General features: G+C 39.2%; 1 protein-coding gene across 2 annotated transcripts in view; it reads left to right on the plus strand.

Annotated features, from left to right (window-relative positions):
* Positions 1–23,771, plus strand: part of zmym4.1 (zinc finger MYM-type containing 4, tandem duplicate 1) — a 61,544-nt gene that overhangs the window by 2,665 nt on the left and 35,108 nt on the right. For both annotated transcript variants that reach the window (XM_062047370.1, XM_062047371.1), the window contains exons 2-8: positions 6,389–6,884; positions 6,966–7,112; positions 12,454–12,638; positions 17,348–17,589; positions 17,663–17,852; positions 21,050–21,253; positions 21,344–21,494. In XM_062047370.1, the coding sequence (XP_061903354.1) occupies positions 6,389–6,884; positions 6,966–7,112; positions 12,454–12,638; positions 17,348–17,589; positions 17,663–17,852; positions 21,050–21,253; positions 21,344–21,494 (1,615 nt within the window). The remainder of the gene's footprint in view (positions 1–6,388; positions 6,885–6,965; positions 7,113–12,453; positions 12,639–17,347; positions 17,590–17,662; positions 17,853–21,049; positions 21,254–21,343; positions 21,495–23,771) is intronic.

The following is a 23,771-nucleotide window of genomic DNA, read 5'->3' on the forward strand; positions in this document are numbered from 1 at the left end:
ATTAATTACTAGTTTCTATGTAACTGTTTTTATATTGTTTTACTTTCTTTTTTATTCAAGAAAATGTTTTTAATTTATTTATCTTTTTATTTTATTAATTTTTAAAAAAAGGACCTTATCTTCACCATACCTGGTTGTCCAAATTAGGCATAATAATGTGTTAATTCCACAACTGTATATATCAGTATCGGTTGATATCGGTATCGGTTGGTATCTGTAATTAAAGAGTTGGACAATATCGGATATCGGCAAAAAGCCATTATCGGACATCCCTACACATTATTATGCCTAAGTTTGTTGTGATGCCCCGCTGGATGCATTAAACAATGTAACAAGGTTTGGGGAAAAAATGCCAACATGGCACTGCCATATTTATTATTGAAGTCACAAAGTGCATAATTTTTTTTAACATGCCTCAAAACAGCAGCTTGGAATTTGGGACATGCTCTCCCTGAGAGAGTATGAGGAGATTGAGGGGGTGGGGGGTGTGTATTGTAGCGTCCCGGAAGAGTTAGTGCTGCAAGGGGTTCTGGGTATTTGTTCTGTTGTGTTTATGTTGTGTTACGGTGCGGATGTTCTCCCAAAATGTGTTTGTCATTCTTGTTTGGTGTAGGTTCACAGTGTGGCGCATATTTGTAACAGTGTTAAAGTTGTTTATACGGACACCCTCAGTGTGACCTGTATGGCTGTTGTAGAGGACGTTAAAGGCAGTGCTATCACGGCACGCCCTTCATATTATTGTCCGGGTGAAAATCGGGACAAATTCGAGGGAATGGTTGCCCCGGGAGATTGTCGGGAGGGGCACTGAAATTCGGGAGTCTCCCAAAAAAATCGTGAGGGTTGGCAAGTATGTTGCTAGGGCGGAATAGCCATTCAAAGAAGGTAAATTCATTAAAAAGTGCACGTTAGATTTTTTTAAAGAAATCTTTTCTTGCGGCCCAGCCTCACCCAGTTTCTGCATCCAGTGGCCCCCAGGTAAATTGAGTTTGAGACCCCTGGTGTATATTGTAGCGTCCCGGAAGAGTTAGTGCTGCAAGGGGTTCTGGGTATTTGTTCTGTTGTGTTTATGTTGTGTTACGGTGCGGATGTTCTCCTGAAATGTGTTTGTCATTCTTGTTTGGTGTGGGTCCACAGTGTAGCACATATTTGTAACAGTGTTAAAGTTGTTTATACGGACACCCTCAGTGTGACCTGTATGGCTGTTGACCAAGTATGCATTGCATTCACTTGTGTGTGTGAAAAGCCGTAGATATTATGTAATTGGGCCGGCACGCAAAGGCAGTGCCTTTAAGATTTATTGGCGCTCCGTAGTTCTCCCTACGTCCGTGTACACAGTGGCGTTTTAAAAAGTCATACATTTTACTTTTTGAAACCGATACCGAAAATTTTGAAACCGATACCGATAATTTCCACGGCAAAATAAAAGCCGCCAACCCTAAAAATGAGGGTATTTTACACAATTAAGTGATATCTTATGAATGAACATATATCCATCCATCCATTTTCTACAGCTTGTCCCTTTCGGGGTTGCGGGGGTGCTGGAGCCTATCCCAGTTGCATTTGGGTGATTTACATACATATACACAGTATATATATATATATATATATATATATGTATATATATATGTTATACATAACCTGTTTTGAAAAAGTTTTATTGTAATTATTAAACCAAATAATACACTGCAAGGGTTGGTTTGAATCAAGAATCGTGTTGAATCGGGAATCGATTCTGAATCGAGTCATCAACCCAGGAATAGGATCAAATCATTAGGTGTCCAAAGATTCACACGCTTAACTGAAAGGAGTGGAGAAGTCTCTAGAATCAAAGCAAATTGTACAATAAGCAGTAACATTTTAAAATGTAGAGCAAAATTATATAAGAAAAAAATATTTTAATACAAATTAATTATTAATTCATTCATTTCAGGTAGTGACACAGAAATAGTACAAGGTCGACAACATACAATAATATTAATTCATGACATGACAATCCAGTTTTGCCTGAAAGGGAGTGGGAAGAAATAATAACACAATAATAACACATATTTGTTTTTAAATGTACGTTTAAGTTGTTTTCAACAAAATGTACGCATCGAAGCAGATTATGCAAATTATATGATGTCATATTGGCCACACCCCCACTTGTATATTGGCAATCTGGGGGAAACCCTGCTTTGAGTTGTTGAATTCAATATTTTTTCTCATCTTCTTTATCAATGTGCTGTCACTCGCAACTTTTTCAAGCCCCGTTTGATTACTTTGCGGTCACACTTAATACACAAAAATGTGACGTGAAGGAAATTATATTTATATAGCGCTTTTCTCTAGTGACTCAAAGCGCGATTGTGACACCTATTATCTACATCTTTAAGCTACATAGGATGGCAGAAGCGGGAATTGAACCTGGAACCCTCGAGTTACTGGCACGGCCGCTCTCGTGGGACTCTTTGTCTGGACACTCTTCCGCAGAGTGGTCCGCGGGCCAAGGGCAGGCCTGGCCCTAACCAATCTGGCGCCCTAGGCAAGATTTTAGGTGGCGCCCCCCCCACATCGGCAGTGAAGTGTATATACTCACAAGAAACCAAATAGCTTTGTCTTTGACCTTTTTTTTTACTTAAAGAAAGCAAATTAACATATTATATGAGAATGTTATGTTGTGATTATCTTTAACCGAATCACAGCAGTGCTCAAATTAAAAAACAGCATTCCCTCTCATGTGATATTGCTTAATTAACATTAATGATGTGCACTTTAACAACTAGGCTTACAACTATACCTAATATATAAAGGGGTGGAAAAGTGACTATTACCTGCAGGGCAAACATTATCTAACCAGAAGGCAATAACAATGTAAACAGAAAACACCTGCTTAAAAGATCTAATACAAATGTCCCTGAGGAATGTAAGGTGGGAGTACTGTAATTACCTAACGTTACATTATTATTTTCCATAACAATTTAGCCCCCTCCACAATAATAACCCGACGTTAAAACAGAACTAGCTATTTATTGATTAGCAATTGCCGAATCATGTAACATTAGCTTAATGCTAAAAAGCCAGGTTACTATCACATTCTGTAACAGACAAATAATTTAATGTAGGCTAACGTTACCTACCTGCTACCTCTGTCTTTTTCTCGTTTCTCCTCCTCCTTCTTTTCTCTTTTTTCTTCCCTGGGCACCTGACAGTTTTGGCCGTTTTGACATCTTGTGTTGATTTTTTGATGCGGTGACGTCCATAAACAGTCATGATACGGGAAGGGAGGAGGCGCACCGTGCGGGGGGGCGTAATGTTGTAACAAATAATATTTCTATTAAATAGGCTTTACTTTGCATTTTAATTGACGTGGGATTATTTTTTGTATTTAGAAATAATAGTACCAACTTTTTTTTTCTTTTTTTTTTCTCCAACATTTGTGGCACTGGCGTGGCGCCCCCTGATGGACGGCACCCTTAGCATTTGCCTATATGGCCTATGCCACGGGCCGGCCCTGGCCAAGGGACTAGTTTAGGGATGCTTAATATTTGTTTAATAATTGTCTGAGACAGTATGTAAAAACAATAATTTAAATGCAATAGTTTAGGGGTGATTTTTATGTTAAAAAAACCCCCAAAAAACCATCGCTTGACAAAAAGTGGGTCGTAGGTAGAGTAAGGTACGACTTTAATGGCAAAAGTGACACTGAGAAACAATAGATCAGTGGTTTCAAACTTTTCTCACTAAGTACCACCTCAGAAATAACTTGGTTCTCCAAGTACTACCATAATTACCAACAGTAAAATACAGTAGCATAGTAGGCCTAAATATCCATTAAAAACAAGGCAGAGGTTTTATTTAACAAGTATATTTAATATTTTTGGCCACTGTAACGTTACACACAGTTTGAACAGTAACACTGTTTGAATATGAAATTAAGTGATTCTTTTGTGTACCACTAGATGGAGCCTGCGCACCACTAGTGCAAGCCTGGGCAATTATTTTGACTCGGGGGGGGGGGGCAAATTTAGAGACAAAAAAGTGTCTGGGGGCCGGTATATCTATTTTTAGGAACACTAACACAAAACCTCACAATAATGTCTGATTGAATGCTAAAAACGTTATGACAGACCGCCTTAAAAAATGGAATGGAATTTAAAAAATTTTGACTGAATGAAACACCCAGAATGTACATGAAAATAGTGTGGGATTTACAATATTAACTATGAACGATAAAACACTGAATATTGACATTCTCTCGATCGACATATTTTACAATCAAGCGAAACGCAACAAACGGCGAAATATAAACACGAAGGGTAAAAAAAACCCCACCAACAATCTGATACATCTGATATATCACTACACTTTAGAACTTTGTTGTAAAAATCTCCTTCTGCGTCTGTCCCTGACACCCGCATTTCGGGCTGGTCGCTGTGGAAACGCTCCCCACCCACACTGCTTGGTGCCTCGTCTGAGCTGCTGTGACTTACATTACCATAGTAACTAATTAGATTATCATAGTAACTAATTAGATGACCGTAGTAACTAATTAGATGACCATAGTAACTAGTATGTCATGCAAAAGCGCAGATTACAACCATTGAAATACTTTGTATTAGGGGTGTAACGGTACGTGTATTTGTATTGAACCGTTTCGGTACGGGGGTTCAGGTTCGGTTCGGAGGTGTACCGAACGAGTTTCCACACGGACATATTAAGTTGCGTAACGCACGTTGTGTAAACAATGCACACAGAGGCACAACACACGGCGTGCTAGCAGCTAACGGGCTACGATAGACTGACCATACGTCATCTTTTCACCGGACATGTCCTCTTTTGCGGAGCTGTCAGGGCGGAGTTTCTTAAATGCCTCAAATGTCCGGCATTTTGAGTTAGGGTTGCGTGTATTTTCAATGTACGTTCAGGGTTAAGAAGGGGTTAAAAACAAAACAAATTGTGAAGGTGTGCAGCAGCATTCGTGAGGGAGGGGCAGAGACAGAGAGAGCGAGAGAGTTATGATAAACGCGCATGCGTCGCCAGGCTCTGCTTTTTATCCATAGATTTATCAGATTTAATTTTTTATTATCTATAGCAGGGGTGTCAAAAGTGTGCCCCGGAGGCCATTTGCGGCCCACAGCTAATGTTTTAAAGGCCCACGGCACATTCTAAAAATACTATTAAAATAAACAAAAACATAACAAAAGTGAAATAAAAAAGCTTAAAGGTTAAATGTAATTTAGAAAAAGTTGCAATGTTGACTAATAAACGGTCATTTGAAAACATCACTCAGTATTTCCCACACATTCATTTATTTGTGGCGGCCCGCCACGAAAGAATTACGTCCGCCACAAATTTAAAAAAAATAAAATTTTAAATTTTAATTTAAATTTTTTTTTTTTTTTTTGTCCTCTCCAGCTTCTCAGGCAAATCATATAGTTGATGTAGATGCCCATATCGGCTGTTCAGATTTACTTTACAAAAGAGAAGTGTAGGATACTTCTCTTGTTGCCTTATTTGTATTTTACTTTATTAAATGTATTTATATTAGAAACACAACATGTGTATATAACAAAGGGTGCAAAGTCTGCAGGCAGTAGGAAACACATTGTTAAGTGTTCGGGAGTAAAACTGATTTTTGGAGCTCTTTGTTCAGTGGATCAGATGTTTGATGAAGCTCTGTGTCTATCTACCACCACTACTGTTTTCAGTTTATTTGTTACTGACTGTGGCAGGACACCTCTGCCTCTGTTTCACTTTATGTTGCTGGTAAATAATATGGTTGTAGTAGTAGGCTAAAGTTAAATTATTTAGTATGCACTAATTAAAGGGGCAGAGCTTTGAGACATTTTAGCTTTTATATTTTATAAGATATATTTTTTGTAAGAACCACAATTAATAAATATATTTCAGTGAATAACTTATTGTTCAAATCTGTATATAAATATGTACATAAAGTGTTGTAATTATATTGTAAAATGGATGGATGGTTGGATGGATGGACGGATGGACGTTTAAAACAAAACTGTTATTATTAATTAGTAAGTATACATTTTTTGAGCCTTTTTAGAGAAAATCAAATCATTGTAGTAAATTATGCAAATTACTCTGATGTCATGGTGACCACGCCCATAGCCACGCCCCCACCGCCACAGGTATCTTGGCAGTTTATGGGAAACACTGCATCATTGCACATCATAATGGCAGCTACAGTTTCCATCTTAAAGATCTTTAAAAAATTATTTGGGACTGTCCGGCGGGCCAGATTGAAAAGCTTAACGTTTCTTAATTAGTACTAGTGGTACACACACCACAGTTTCAGAATCACTGCAATAGAATATTGTAATAACTGTGGTTGGTTTGTTTTCTGACACCTCAAGATGTTACTCTGTTTCCTGTTGGTGTGCAGGAAACCGACGGTGAAGCTCCAGTAGATGTTGGAGATCCAGGAGCTTCTGCTCCAAATGAAATGGAAGGCAACACTTTGAAACATCAGGCAGCCGACCTCCAGCTGGTGCCATGCCGTTGGGAACCTTTGAATATTTCCCCGCCCCACCCGGAAGTGGAAACCGGGCCATCCGACTTAACAGGTGGCGAGAAAACCGAGGACGGATGTCCGGCCGAGGGAGACGGCGAGGATGAGGAGATGGACATGAGCGCCGCACAGGACCCGGAGGAGGAAGACGACGACGAGGAGGAGGAGGCGGAGGCGGAGGCGGAGGAGGACGTCCATGACAAAGAGGAGGAGGGTAAAGGGAAATGTTCCACGGGGACACAGAACGATCTCGACGAGATGATGGACATCGGTACCGTGGATGAGCAGGAACAGGAAGCCCAGATGGAGAAAGATGAGCAAGACGTGACGGACAATGATGGCAGCAGCTCGCCGTCTGCTTGCCGCGCAGGTAATGTGTGCACGTGAGCGTCCTTCTCTTGTTGCATCTGGTTCATTTGGAAGTATCGTTCCCTCGTGTCTTGTACAAAAGACCAAAACACCAAGGTGGACGCCGATGTGAAAGCGGCGGCGGCGGCAGCAGAAGACAAGCAGTCGACGGACGAGAAAGTGCCTGAGGACGCCGTTCCGCCGACCACAGACACAGCCGACACGCCGACCACAGACACAGCCGACACAGGTGAGGGACAACATAGCTGAAGTGTGCTATTTTCATCCTTTCCCACAGTCATTCATCTATTTGTGGCTGTGCGGTGATGTCATCGGCTCATATGCATAATTGGCCATGATACTTTGTGTGATTGTAATGGACGCTATGGGACACACAAATATTTGTTGTTCCTTCTTTTTTGTAAGTTCTTTAGAGTTGCAGCTATCGATTATTTTAGTAATTGAGCAATCTATCGATTAGTTTGTTCGATTAATCGGGTCAAACACACTTTATAGCCTCAATGCGTATTTGAGGGGAAAAAGTTGAAATAAACAAAGATTTTCATACTTTATAACCTTCATTACCTTCAAATTACTTTATTTGACCTATTTACCTTTGTTTACATTCTATTTATCTTATTTTAACTTTCATCTATTTCCCCTTTATCCTCTTTTAGCTTTTTTAAACTTCTTTTACTTGATATTTCCTTTGTGTTGATCTTTTTTTGGCTACTATTTAAAACATTTTTTTTTTACCTTTCTATGTTTTTCCTCTTACTTTTTTACCCTTCTTTTACATTTTTACCTTCTTTTACCCTTTATTTACCTTCTTTTACCATCATAAACCTTATTTACCTTTTTTAACCTTCTATTTGCTTCTTTTACCTTTTATTTACCTTCTAATTACCTTATTTTAACTTTTATTTACTGTACCTTCTATTTAACTTTTTCATCTTATTTTATTCTTTTTCACATTTTACCTTTAAATTATCTTCTATTTATCTTCTAGCTTCTATTTACCTTTTTTCTTAAATCATTTTTTACACTCTTTTACCTTTTTATTCCTTTTACTTTTTAGCCTTCTTTTATCTTCTATTTAGCTTCTTTTACTATCTTTTATCTACCGTATTTTACACTTAAATCACCATCTATTTATTTTGTAGCTTCTATTTTTCTTCTTCTATTCATCCTTTATTTAACCTTCTTTTACCTTTTTTTTTTACTTTCTTTGACCTTTTTTTACTTTCTTTTACATTGTATTTACAGTACCTTTTATTTAACTTGTTATACCGTCTTTTACTTTTTGTTTACCTTCCTTTTGAACTTTTTCAACTTTTACATACACTTTACCTTCAATTTACTGTATTTTACCTTCTATATACCCTTTACATTCTTTTACTGCCTTTTTAACTTGTTTTACCTTTTGTTTACCTTATATTTACTGTAACTTTTGTTAACCTTATTTGGCCTTCCATTGACCTTTTAACCTTTTACCTTTACTTTATTTTACCTTTTATTCACCTTTTACTTACTTTTACTGTCTTAAACTTAAGGCTGTCTGCAGAAAGTGTCAGACTAAGCCCCTTTCTAACACTTTTGGTTCCCGTAATCTGTAGTTCCTGTAAAAGTGTGTGGTTTGTGTTTCCACCGCATTTGACAGTTCAGGGTAGTTTATACAAATCAGGCTGATGACGTATGGAGGAGTGGTTTACTATATTTCTATACTGATATCATGTAAATAGACAATATTAGGTCACAGTTCTTTTACTACAAAGTAGATTAAATACAAAGCAATAACATAGAAAAACCATATGATTAAAAAAAAAAAGTATACCTAATTGTTCATAAAAAGTCAGGCTTTTGTGCGCAATGAAAGTCAGAAAGTCGTCCTCTCAGTATATGACGAATTAATGAGGGTCAGGCGATATACCTTTTGGTCCATTTCATCTGTAAATAACAATATATAAATAATAAATGTCAGTGTTTATATGTAAATAACAATATATAAATAATACATGTCAGTGTTTATCTGTAAATAACAATATATAAATAATAAATGTCAGTGTTTATCTGTAAATAACAATATATACATAATAAATGTCAGTGTTTATATGTGAATAACAATATATAAATAATACATGTCAGTGTTTATCTGTAAATAACAATATATAAATATTAAATGTCAGTGTTTATCTCACGCAGACAACACAAACACATCGGCTTGTTAGCATTACCATTCTGTTCACTCTAGTTGAGGTAAATAACTACACAAATGGAGTGTCACTGACTAATTTTACAACATGTAATAAAGTAAATAGTGAATATTTGATGTTATTTACTATCCTTCCACTTGAATACTGTCCCCGTTATTTCACATTTATACAACAAAGTCCAAGTAGTAAGCAGCTCAGGTCGTTGCGTCGAGTCCGGTTTCACACTCGTCTGTAATACCTTAAAAAGAGTCCGTCCACTTCTTGTAGCTTCACGTATCAAAATGAAGTCTGTAAAAAATAATAAACAACAATAATGCAGCTGAGATAGGCTCCAGCACCCGCCGCGACCCCGAAAGGGACAAGCGTTAGAAAATGGATGGATGGGAACTGCATATAGTCTAAAGATTACAGCTGAGTAAAAACACTGCAATATAGTTCCACTGATCAGCGTTCTTCAGCACAAAGGTGCTCCACAAAAGTTCCTGCAAGTCTAAAGTTCCTTTCGTTCTTCTTTCTCTCCGTTGTCAAGTTTGATGTAATAGAAATACACAAAAAAATAAGAGATAAACAAGTCGACGCACATATTCTGATGGTGGTCGTTTGTTTGAAAAATAAGTTTTAGGAACGCTCCTAACTGTGTTCAGCCAATCCGCATTCGGCAGCACAGCCCGCCCCTCGAAAATGTTCTGAGAACCTTCCAATAGTCCCACCTAGCAGGCAGGAGCCCTGAAATGTTCCCGAAGAACTTAAATCTACCCGGGTAGTTTTTGGTGGAAACACAATGGGAACTTTATTTACCCACATAAGTGGGAAAGTTCCTGCGGTGGAAAAGGGCCTAATGATAGTGGGGCCAAGAAACAAAGACCCCAAAGCTCTTATCTTAGCTCAGGAATGCACGGGGGAAGGGTTGGGGGGTAGTGAGTACATCTCCTCTCAGATGGGGTGAGAAGAAAAATGCCTGCGTTAGCTCCGACAGGATACATTTGTTAAAGCATAGTCGCAAATACCATCAGTACATAGTTACACCATGACTTAGATGATAACTGTCAGACAAAATATTATAATAATAATACTATTAATTCTTTCCACCAGTTTTGGTGGGGACGAGCACCTTGCATAATTTTACAGACCCCATAGATCTGACTACCGTCAATTTTAAAACATCCAAAAAACTGACGTACTGTCGAGGTGACTTTTTTCTTTTATCCACAATTTCTTAATTTTTACTTTGTCTTCTCACGCTACGCAAAGTATGAGATATTTAATACTGTTACCTGATTGGCTGTTAGGCCCCGTTTACACTAAGCCGGATAAGGTTATCCAGGGTAAATCACACCTAACCTTATCCGTGTCCACACACACAACAATGCCGCCGTTTAAGACCCTCGCCCCCGTCCGTCCGCCGGCGCAATGCGACCTAGTACGCATGCGTGGAAAATGCGCACGTCATGGTCACAGCCAGTGTTGCTTTGTGTGCAATTTCTTAAATTTAACTTATCTGAACAATATCCAGTGTTGTGGTGTTTAAGTGACAAAATGTAGTTATTACAGGGGTGTCCAAAGTGTGACCAGAGGGCCTTTTACCGACCAAAGTTAAATTTTTGTAGGCCCGCAAATAGGGATCATACTCGTAACCGGTTTTCCCGGTTGTTCGATAAGAAAAGAACCGAGTCCTCTGACTCGAATCCCGGTACCCGTTATCGAGACCACTATAGTAAAGAAAAAGAGTTGGTTCTTTATTCGAATCCCTGGGAACGAATCCCGTCCCGACCAGAAATGCTCCGTGTGACATCACAAGAAATGACGTCACGTAGCTCAGTCATTAGGCGCAGATAGCGAAAGGAGGAAAAACAATGCACCAGAAAAAGCGCTCCAAGGTGTAATAAAGTTAAAAACAAAAGGTATAATCCAATGAATAACTTTACTGAGAGATTTGAGCAGGGTACAAACACATGACGAACACTTTTACGACCAACCGGAAACATAGCAACCAGGCTAGCAACGCACCTCCTTTACGGCAGCTGTCGCAACGTTCTTAAAGCAACCGCAGCACATACATATATATGACATCTCCCTTTTTTAACTTTTGTTTTTCTTTCCTTGTAAACAAAACAAAATCACACTGTATATGTGTTGTCTGTCTAATTATAAATAATGGCTGAGTTCTTGACGTTTACTTTCACAGCGTGCTCATAACCTCATTCTTAGCTGCCGGGTGACGACATGCAACAACACTTTTCGGGTAGTGTAGTTGTTATTTTCCCTAGCTCATAACATCACATCTTTCCCCCTATAAAGAAAGAATCTAACTCAATAAAGTGTATTTCTTTTTTTAACTTTAACTTTTCATTTTTTACCATTGTAACCACATTTGCAAACAACTTTTCTCTTCATAGAATTTTCTTTCAATAAAGAAATAAAGAGCAAAAATGTCAAAGCATCATAACAAACAGTTATGTCAAATAGCAGCAGAAGTGCACTTTTTGGAGAGCTGTATTATTTTCAGTTTTGTGCCCAAGGAACTGATTTTATTTACCACTATATTATTATTTATACACCTATAGTGATCACAGAGACAGGTTTTTTTTGTGTTACTGTATATATTTGTTTTTCTGAAAAATCCCACTTAATATACTTTGGGTAACAGTCAATTTTTATTTATTTTATTTTATTTTTTTAGGGGGGTAACAGTCAATATTTATTTATTTATTAGATTATATTTTTTTCTTATATAATAAAAGTGAGCTTTTGTTAAACCAAATATTGTGTGTTTTTTTCCATATACAACAACCTATCTGGACTCGATAAGAGAATCGATAAGGAATCGGTTCGATAAGAGGATTCGATAATAGGCTCGAACTCGATAATTTCTTATCAAACATCATCCCTACCCGCAAAATATTGTCGGACAAAAACAACAGTGAAAATGTAACAAAAAAGAGCGTAAAGTCATAATGTAATGAGAAAAAGCTAAAATGTTCATTCTACCAACTATTAACAATAAAATGTGTCACTTATAACACAAAGTCTTGATATATGATGTCTAACATTTTTTTTTACAAAATGAAAACATCAAAATGTCCTTCACATATATAGACTTTCAAATTGTGTAATAAATTTACATTACATTACATATTTTTCCTCCTTTTTCTTACATTTTTACGTACTTTGCACACCTCGGTTATATATGTATGTGAAACACTATTTCTGCTAATTCAGCATGTCTAAATTTTCCCCAAGTCAACCAAAAACAATGAACTGGTTAAAAAAACGGGATTACAAATTAGGAATTATCGATTCAAGCTTTTGCATCGAATGTCATTAAGTCATGTACCTTATTTTGGGGCCCGTTGATCTGTAAGCTGCTTTTTTCCGCAGGCGGCTCCTCATCACCGCCCGACATGACCAACGGGATGAACGTGGTCCAACTGTCTGTCTCGGCGCAGAGCACATCGTCTCCCTCGCCTCCGGTACAAATCAAGGACGAGCCCGTCGACGAGGAGTACGATCTGGCGCTCGTTTCCACCTCGACCACTGTGAAGGACGAGCCCAGCACAATCGAGGTAGGTTGTGTTTTTATTTCTACATCATGGAACTAATCATGGCGTGCACATTTACTTGTTAAAGTATGAAGAATTTTTGTTGGTTGACATGTTTTTTTTCCATTTCTGCGTATTTCTTTTTTCTTTTTCTCCCCGCATGTTTTATAATGTTAGCTAACTGCTAGTTGAGTTGTTTGTTTGGACCACACCCCGACAATAAAGCTTTCCTACCTGCAAAAATCGTTCTCGGTGGCTAAAAATGGTGGTAGAATTCCAGCTCATCGACAGTGCTTTTATTTTGAAGCATACGTCGCACTGAGCAGGAAGTCACGCTGTGCACGTTTTAATGCTGTGTGATTAGACAGAAGTTATATTGCTCCTTACGAATTTAACAATAATACAACAAAGGGCTGGGCGATATGGCCTTTTTTTAATACCTCAATATTTTTAGGCCATGTCACGATACACGATATATACCTCGATGTTTTTAGGCCATGTCACGATACACGATATATATCTCAATTATTTGCCTTAGCCTTGAATGAACACTTGATGCATATAATCACAGCGGTATGAGGATTCTATGTGTCTACATTAAAACAGTCTTGTTCATACTGCATTAATATATGCTCATTTTAAACTTTCATGCAGAGAGGGAAATAACAACTAAGTCAATTGACCAAAAGTGTATTTATTAAACAGTTATTAAGCAGTGGCACAAACATTCATGTCATTTCAAAACAGAAAGTGCAAGATTGTCAGAGACATTTTAAAACAAGTGCACTTTTGTGCATGATGTCACTAAGATGACATATCAAAACAACACTAAATTAAAGTGCACTTTTTGTACAGAACGCCACTACAATAGTTTAAAACAAATAAAGTGCACTTTTGTGCATGATGTCACACAAGATATTTCAATAACTGTCAAATAAAAATGAGCTGCATAATAGGAAATCAAATAGTGTATGTCCTTCGCTATGTGGTAGGTTCCTGCGGACGTTATCTCCTTCTGTTGTTGACTATTTTTTTCATACGGTGTTGATGTGGAAATGGTTGCCTCTGCATTTTGTTGGTGTGGCACCGAACGGAGATGTTGACATGCGGAGTTTCAAGCACTCTTCATTCTCTAGCGGGTGACTTTTCAAATGATGCTACATATTAGCAGTAATGCTACTTTTTGTAGCAACGCTTTTGCCCCACACTTGACAAATTACGGTTGTCTGTTCAACATCTTCCCGCTTGAAGCCAAACCACTGCCAGGCGATGGACCCCCTGCTGTTTTTCTTGGGAATTAATTCTTCCTTCATTTGTTACAAGATTCGCACCTTCTTTCTCTCGTATTACCACTCGCACCACAGCTAACGTTACCCATGCTGCTACCTCTCTGCTCCGCGAGAGCGTATACGTATGTGACGTACATAAGAAGGTGCGCTTGTTTTATCCCTCTGTGAGAAGGAGAGACAACAAAGAGTGAGAAAAGCCTGTAGTGTAATGCCCGCAGCTAAAAACAACTGTGTGAGAACGTATACTCGAATATCACGATATAGTCATTTTCTATATTGCACAGAGACAAAGTATATCGATATATCGCCCAGCCCTAATACAACACTTGTCGACATAAACGGATCATTTTCATTTTCATTTTATGTCGGCGAAAGCGGTGGTCGTGTTTGTTGACGTCGACATAGGCAAGAGCTTTTTAGTTAAAATAACATGTTTGATAAGGACTTGATGAGTTGGTCGACATGCTGGAATTTATACAGTTTAAAAGTACTGTTGTGTTTGTGTGTATGTTTTTTTTTCAGCTGTGTTTATCTGCGACAAGAATGTGTGTTTCTAAGAAGCACTATTGTGTACTCGTTTCACTTTTGACGTGATAGATGTCATATATCGCATACTACAAGGTAACATTAAGGAGTAGGAAAGGAGCACACAAGCGCTAGCAACACTAGCATAGCTATGTGAGCTACCTGCTAACATTACATTTTAACGTCATGCCAGGTTAGGTGGCTGACAACTGTATTAGCATATAAGTGTTTTATATCGGTCTATAATTATTGATATTTATTATGAGCTGTTGAAAATAACAATGTAAACGGCGTGGCGAAGTTGGTAGAGCGGCTGTGCCAGCAATCGGAGTGTTGCTGGTTACTGGGGTTCAATTCCCACCTTCTACCTTCCTAGTCACGTCCGTTGTGTCCTTGGGCAAGACATTCACCCTTTGCCTCTGATAGCTGCTGGTTAGCGCCTTGCATGGCAGCTCCCGCCATCAGTGTGTGAATGTGTGTGTGAATGGGTAAATGTGGAAATACTGTCAAAGCGCTTTGAGTAGCTTGAAGGTAGAAAAGCGCTATACAAGTATAACCCATTTATCATTTAATTTTTTTTAATTTCAAATGTAACCTTCCTGTGATTATAATCCCCTCAGCTATCAAGGAGGAAAGGAAAGAACATGTCAACACAAGAATGGACAACAATCAATGTGAACAAAGTTAAAAGAAAGCACTTAACAATAAGCTGTTAAAATGAAGGTGCAAAAATAAGGAATATGTAAGAAATGCTTCAAAAAGTGTAAGAAAATAGTGCAAAGTGTGAAAATGTAAACATAGAGAAACCTGAACAGAACTATTATCTGCAGGTTTAGTGCGAGGAAGTTACAGCTGTGCTCTAATGGTTGAGCGAGGCTATGGTGGTGTGGTATTACCGGACTTGGTGGGGACGAACACCTTGCATTATTTACAGACCACATTGGTCTGACTATGGTCCGGTTTTTTTAAAAATCAAAAAAACTGCCACACTGTCGATGTGACTTTTTTGGTGTTATCCACAATTTCTTCATTTTAACTTTCTCTTCTCACTCCATGCAAAGAATCAACTGCAAGACAACAAGATGGTGCAACCAAACTTGATAGTTGATACTCTTACCTGATTGGCTGTTAGCGTGTCATCCCACTGAGTGAGTGTCTTTGTTCATGCAACCAACCTTTCTTAGCGACTTCCGCTTTCTTTCGACGAAGAAGAAAAAAAATTATCGAATGCATTTTTTGTTTATCAATATATATATATATATATATATATATATGTTAGGGGTGTAACGGTACGTGTATTTGTATCGAACCGTTTCGGTACAGGGGTTTCGGTTCGGTGCGGAGGTGTACCGAACGAGTTTCCACACGGACATATTAAGTAGCGTACTGCACGTTGTGTAAACAATACTCAAAATGCCGGACAATTGAGGCATTTAAAAAACTCCGCCCTGACAGCTCCGCAAAAGAGGACATGTCCGGTGAAAAGAGGACGTACGGTCAGTCTATCCTAGCCTCGGTTTCATCCTAGCAGCGACCGGGCTAGGATAGACTGACCATACGTCCTCTTTTCACCGGACGTGTCCGGGCGGAGTTTCTTAAATGCCTCAAATGTCCGGCATTTTGAGTTACGGTTGCGTGTATTAACAATGTACATTCAGGGATAAGAAGGGGTTAAAAACAAAACAAACTGTGCGCGCAGCAGCATTGGTGAGGGAGGGGCAGAGACAAAGAGAGCGAGAGAGTTATGATTAACGCGCATGCGTCGTCAGCCTCTGCTTTTTATCCATAGATCTATCAGATTTAATTTTTTATTATCTAGAGCAGGGGTGTCAAAAGTGTGCCCCAGAGGCCATTTGCGGCCCACAGCTAATGTTTTAAAGGCCCACGGCACATTCTAAAAATACTATTAAAATAAACAAAAACATAACAAAAGTGAAATAAAAAAGCTTAAAGGTGAAATGTAATTTAGAAAAAGTTGCAATGTTGACTAATAAAACAAAGCTGATTTTTTTCTTTCAAACTGTCATTGCTCAAAACATAATATCAATGTTATTATGAATTATTGACCTATCCAAGGTTCCGATTCCTTCACATCAAATATTCCACTAAGAAAAATATTTTTGGTGGAAGATTTTGCAAATTTGGTAAATAAATAACCCAAAAATTTACATTTTGTTGTTTTCTTACTGTACCGAAAATGAACCGAACCGTGACCTCTAAACCGAGGTACGTACCGAACCGAAATTTTTGTGTACCGTTACACCCCTAATATAAATATATATATACATATATATATATATATATACATATATATATATATATATAGAGATAGATAGATACCGTTCTATCGACCACCCACCTACATGTTCAAACTTACAGCTCTCACATTTGTAGCTGACTGACAGTTAGCAGTGCTCCGGTCTGGGGGGGTGTATATTGTAGCGTCCCGGAAGAGTTAGTGCTGCAAGGGGTTCTGGGTATTTGTTCTGTTGTGTTTATGTTGTGTTACGGTGCGGATGTTCTCCCGAAATGTGTTTGTCATTCTTTTTTGGTGTGGGTTCACAGTGTGGCGCATATTTGTAACAGCGTTAAAGTTGTTTATACGGCCACCCTCAGTGTGACCTGTATGGCTGTTGACCAAGTATGCCTTGCATTCACTTGTGTGTGTGAAAAGCCGTAGATATTATGTGACTGTGCCGGCACGCAAAGGAAGTGCCTTTAAGATTTATTGGCGCTCTGTACTTCTCCCTACGTCCGTGTACACAGCGGCGTTTTAAAAAGTCATAAATTTAACTTTTTGAGACCAATACCGATCATTTCCGATGTTACATTTTAAAGCATTTATCGGCCGATAATATCGGCAGTCCGATATTATCGGACATCTCTACACGTCACCATTTATAATTCTGTCTTTAACAGGAGGAGGACTTACAGATTGGAGCGGTGTACTCCGTAACGCCGCCCGCCAATGCCCCGACGCAGCGAGACCACTCGTCTTCGGCGTCTTTGCACATGTCCTGCGCACACTGCAAGCTGGGGCTGTTAAAAGGACAGACGGCCTACCAGAGGAAAGGCTTGCCGGCCCTCTTCTGCTCCACCAACTGCCTGACCGCGTCGCTCAGCTCCACCAAGAGCGTCAAGACCTGCCACCTGTGCCAAAAGTGAGCGCTCGTTTCTCAACTCTTTTTCTTCTGGTGTCAAAGTCAGTCCTTTCTAAGCGTTCGTCTGTGGCAGGAGGATAGCCCGGCCTCAGGACATCATCCTGTCGCCTGACACGGACGGAGTCATGAAGGGGTTCTGCTCCCAGGCGTGTTTGAACGCCTTCAACCGCAAGAGATCCACAAGAAGCGCAAAAGCAAAGCTGCTGGGATCCGCGGGCCTGCCGGGTCAGACGGCGTGCAGCATGTGCGCCAGATTCAGCGTTGTAAGTCCACCATAGTACTGCACCCATGCACAATAATGTATCATTTCAGCCTCTCGGGGCATACTTGTTAGAGGTGTTCTAATACGGCTTTTTCTCTTCCGATACCATTCGGACATTGGAGCCTTGAGTGTTGGCTGATACCAATATTAATCCAGTACGATATCAGGGGGAATCATATGTTCGGGAAACATTTTCCAACATTTGAGCAAAAACGGAACGCCTTAGAACAGGGATGTCAAACTGGTTTTCATTGAGGGCCACATCACAGTTATCAGAGGGCCGCGTGCAACAGTAAATAATGTATGAATTTGCCTCTGGATTTCATTATTAATTATATAAATTGTTTTAAATAGACTGTCGGTTTTACAGTAAAAACTTTACATTTACAAAATTTTACTGAAAATATAGCGTTTTTGTTTTGTTTGTTTTTACAACATTTTACGTTAAATGGAAAAACTGTATCTCTGTTTTTTTTTTGGGGGGGGGGGGGGGGTTACAGAAAAAGCTGGCAGCTTAGTTGCCAGAATTTTTGTGTTAAATTGACATAGGTTTTTACAACATTATATTTGTTAGCCTCTTAAGGCCCAAGCTGTTTGTTTACATGCTTTTTTTTAATTTCTCTTTGCTATTTGGGCTTATTGGACCCTAATTAGAATAAAAACTAAGAATCATCTTTTGATATGATGTACTTAGTCCACAAGTACACAAACGTGTACTTCATGTTTAGTGACATCCTAATTCTTATTTTTACACTTTTTTTTTTTCAAAATCCATTGTATGTTATACTCTTCTGACACCACCAGATAGCAGTATAAGTGTCCACATAAGCGGCCATAAGACCCCAATTCAGTAGTGTTAAATTTTGGAAATAAGAGCTAAAAGGTGGTGTCCACGCATGTGGCCACTAAGCCTTTAGAGGTTAAATTAATGGAAAAACAGTACAAGTTCTCTTTTTATTCTGGCAAGTTAGCTGCCGGTTTTTCTACCGTAAAAACAAGTGTACCATCTTTCCATTTACAGTAATACACCGTTAAAAACAACAACCGTAGATTTTACAGTCCAAAACTGGCATTTTAGTCAACAGAATTTTAGCGCAAAAAACAGTAGTACCTTTTTTCAATTTACAGTAATATGCTGTAAAGAACAGCGGAAAATGTATCGTCATTTTTATTAATTTGATGGGTAGTTTGCTGTAAAGTTAAGTATTTGTATCATTTTTTATTTAAAGTATGATAATATAATGTAATATTTGTTGCAATATTTGATACTATTAAAGTTTAAAAGTTATGCAATTTCAAGCAGTACATATATTTTTTTCTGTCAAATTAAAAAAAAATTTTTTTACATTTAGTGAGAAAATATGAAGTACTTTATTGACACATATTATTTCCAGGTGTTTGCGGGCCAAATAAAATGATGTCGCGGGCCAGATCTGGCCACCGGGCCTTGAGTTTGACACCTGTGCCTTAGAAGTTACGAGCTTTGACCTTGGTTTTGCTCACAGGAGATAAAAACAATGATCTCACCCTGTTTCTTATCCATGCACACACATTATTCTTTCTACTTGTAATGGTGTCAGGATAAACCAGGTGTGGGGAGTGAAAGTGGATAAGAATGTGTGTGTGCACAGCACGCACGCCAAGTTAACTTTCGGTTTTGATCCCCGTCAAGGCGCTGCTGCTAAAGGAACAAAAGCATATGTGAGGGTCTCCTCTCCAGCGCTGGTATCGCTACTGTTTGTACTGTACACACTGCTACTTTGTAGAATAATCTTCAATTCTAGTCAGCTCATTGTTTAGAGAGCTTTGGGAAAAAAAGGATCTGGGAGGACTCTTCCCTGCAAGATGGATGGTCCCAAATAATACACACTTTTGTTATTTTGTAGTATGGAAAATTAGAAAAAGTTTGATCAAGTGAAATTAGTCAAACAAAGAACAATAGTAAGTAGGAAAAACACTAACCTTAAGGAATAAAATGATATACTTTTATTGCCTTGTAGTGTGGCATTTTAGAAAAGGTTTGATTAAGTGAAATTACCTACGAAAACCCTAACCTTAGGACAGATTTATGCTTTTGAAGTGGAGTGTTAATTTGTGTTTTGGCGACACAGATGGGTCACAATAACTCACTAAATTAAGCTCATGATGCGGACACTTTTGTTGCTGAATACTTTCTGATGCGCCTCGGAGACTTTGTATGTGTAAGTAATATGCAACTATAATTATTTGATACTTATTTATATTGACGACGGTGCTGTTTTAGACTGCAATATTGTTCAATGAAGGACGCTTATTATTAGAGAGGGTTGTATATTGTAGCGTACCGGAAGAGTTAGTGCTGCAAGGGGTTCTGGGTATTTGTTCTGTTGTGTTTATGTTGTGTTACGGTGCGGATGTTCTCCCGAAATGTGTTTGTCATTCTTGTTTGGTGTGGGTTCACAGTGTGGCGCATATTTGTAACAGTGTTAAAGTTGTTTATACGGCCACCCTCAGTGTGACCTGTATGGCTGTTGACCAAGTATGCATTGCATTCACTTGTGTGTTTAAAAAGCCGTAGATATTATGTGACTGGGCTAGCACGCTAAGGCAGTGCCTTTTAAGGTTTATTGGCGCTCTGTACTTCTCCCTACGTCCGTGTACACAACGGCGTTTTCAAAAGTCATAAATTTAACTTTTTGAAACCGATACCGATAATTTCCGATATTACATTTTAAAGCATTTATCGGCCGATATTATCGGCAGTTCGGTATTATCGGACATCCTTACTTATTATGCTTGTGTGGTATTTTGTGCTTAGCTGTTGTGTAGCTCCTATAGCCTACCATGTTTACCTTTTTTAAATAACTACACAAACATATAAGGGTATGTTAACTTTGTGTGCTTATTGGAGAACATTTGGATGTTAACCTGTTTTGCACCAGTAAATTTTTCGGCATTAATATCAGAGAATTTAAATGCAAGCCGATATCATACGATATTGTTTTACTGATATAGGACCGATATCGATATCGACTCAGCAGACGCCTAATACTTAATGTGTATTCACTCTTAAATCCGTTTGGTCAAGTTTGAACGCAGAGTACCGAACCCAACATGCGAACACAGTGAACGCTATCTGGTCCAGACCAGAGTCTTGGACTACAAGTGTGAAGGCACACCTTTTGTAGTCCTCACTTTCTTTCTTCTGCATTTAACCAGAGCAAACACGAGGTGGTTCTGAGCGGCACCGTCCACAGGATGTGCAGCGACTCGTGCTTCAAGCGCTTCCGCACCACCAACCACCTGTCCATGGCGGGCTGCGCAAACTGCGGCACCTTCTGCCACACCAGCCCGCTGCTGCTCAAGATGGAGGGCAGCAGCAAGACGCTGTGTAACATCGACTGTCTGACCAAGTACAAAAGCGTACGGGCGCCTGAAGAGAAATCACAACAGACTAAGGTCCTCCTTTGCGATCGCAACTCATTTTCTTTTTCTTTTTTTTGTCTCCAAAAGAAAACCAAGATAACGCTGCCGTGTTCCATGTGCCGTTCTCCGAGGCTGCTCGCAGACATGGTCCACAACCAAAGCACAGACGACTCTGTGAGCCTCTTCTGTAGCAGCAGCTGCGTCATGGCCTTCATGGTCCAGAGTGTCAGCTCCTCAGGTATGCGTCGCCTCCTCCTCCTTTTTACACATTCATTTGACTCTCATTTTGATATGAAGCCAGCTAATGCACAGATTCGTTTTTTCTCTGCATTTTTTATGCTAACTTTAAATAGAGAGTGGTTTTGATGCCACTATCTGCAGGGTGGGAAAAAAGAGTGCTGCAGCATTCTGCATGTCCAGTCAATTCACTCAACATTTTCAAGCAGGAAGATGCTTTGACAAGACGTGTTGTTGTGTAACTGCACGTTTTCGCCTGAGATTGTATCATAATTAGGGTTGGGTATCGTTTGAATTCGTCCGATTCCGATTCTTTGTTTTGATTCCGATTCCTGACGATTCTCGATTCCGATTCTTCTTGTACCATGTGTTTGACAGGTAGTCCCTGGAAGGTGGTATGTATTTTGGGTTGAGAGTTTTCACCATATCCCTGCAAACATAAACAAACATGTAATGTTGCTGTTACTGTTTAGCCCAGTATCAATTAGCTTAGCTCTAACGTTATTGCTTAACTAACCTAAATGTTGGAGATTCCACCTCTGAAAAGGGATGCAGTCTTTTGACTATGTGTGCAGTGACCTTTCTGTGGCACTCTTCCGTCTGTGGCACCGACATCTTCCCCATTGCCGCTACGGTGAACGGAGTACGCTGAGCACATCGCGGAGCCTGGCTAGCAGGTTGTAAATTGTCTATGAAAAAATATGCAGGCTAATTTGTTAGCTGCCTCAACGTTGGCGCAAAACACATTATTTATTGCATATATATTGTTTTACTTACCGGATTTGGACTGCAATGCAGTCACCGAGGTGCCAGGCTGGGCGTCGAAGCCAGAGGAAGAGGCAAAGGAGGACGGTCGTCGCAGCGCGTCGAAGACGGGACACGCATTTATTTGTACTCGGAGGTGCTTCATCATGTTCAACGTGCACCCTCCTAAGCACGAAACAGTCCTGTCGCACGTGCTACATTTCGCCGATATTTCATTTTTTTTAGTAAAATAAAGCCACACTTCGACCGCCGACGCCCGCTATCCATGCTTGACTGACTCGCTCGGCTACATGGGCTCGGCTATGCTAACACTTCCGGCGGTGGGCGCTTCTTCGTTGGTGTTTAGCGGCTTCTTCTTCCGGTCGGCGGACTTATTCTTTTTTTCCGGTCGGCGGACTGGGTATCGAAACTAGGAATCGAAATTTAAACTTTTGAACGATTCCGGGAGAATCGGAAAGTTAGTCCCGGTTCCAATCGATACTCGATACTCGATACCCAACCCTAATCATAATGCGTAAAACTGAATCGAAAAAGGGTCTAATAACTGTTAGGGGCAGGGCAGGGTATTGGCAATAAATTCACAATACAGTACTTGAGTCACAGTACGATACAGTATTGCGATGTTTAACAATAATCTGCGTTAAAGTTAAAGTACCAATGATTGTCACACACACTAGGTGTGGTGAAATGTGTCCTCTGCATTTGACCCATCCCCTTGTTCACCCCCTGGGAGGTGAGGGGAGCAGTGGGCAGCAGCGGTGCCGTGCCCGGGAATCATTTTTGGTGATTCAACCCCCAATTCCAACCCTTGATGCTGAGTGCCAAGCAGGGCGGTAATGGGTCCCATTTTTATAGTCTTTGGTATGACTCGGCCGGGGTTTGAACTCACAACCTACCGATCTCAGGGCGGACACTCTGACCACTAGGCCACTGAGTAGGTTAGTTCAGTGATACATTTATAATGCACCTTTAAGTAAAACTTGTATAAATATACACAAGATCAGTGTTTCTTAACCATAGGGCAAGGCCAAAATCTGTTTCTCAGCGGTGGTCCAAATGGGCCGCATCGGTGCTCAGTTGTAATACACTTTTCCACCAATTGTGGCAGTAATGACAATCTCAAACAGAAGAAGCCTGGAGCTAAAGTCGTAGAGAAGTTTCTTTAGCGCAAAAATTATGACTAAAGTGGTGAAGCTGTATTTTCATTTGAATTTAAATTTTATTTAGAGTTTATTTTAAAAAACATATATATATATTAGTTTTTATTACAAATTTATTTAGAATGTATTTATTTTAGCACTGGGTGATTGTACGTAAAAATATTTTTCATCAGTTTTGCTGTATATTTGATTAGTATTTATTTTTGTAATCAGCCTGACCCAATAATAATCTTTGTGATAAACACATGCTTTCACATTATTTGACAAGGTTTATTCTATATAAATTAGATATGATTATTGAATTCAATTAAATCAAGAGTAAGATGACTAATTTAGTGTTGATATTATTATTA

This window comes from Entelurus aequoreus, linkage group LG05, assembly GCF_033978785.1.
Source record: "Entelurus aequoreus isolate RoL-2023_Sb linkage group LG05, RoL_Eaeq_v1.1, whole genome shotgun sequence".
Classification (NCBI taxonomy): domain Eukaryota; kingdom Metazoa; phylum Chordata; class Actinopteri; order Syngnathiformes; family Syngnathidae; genus Entelurus; species Entelurus aequoreus.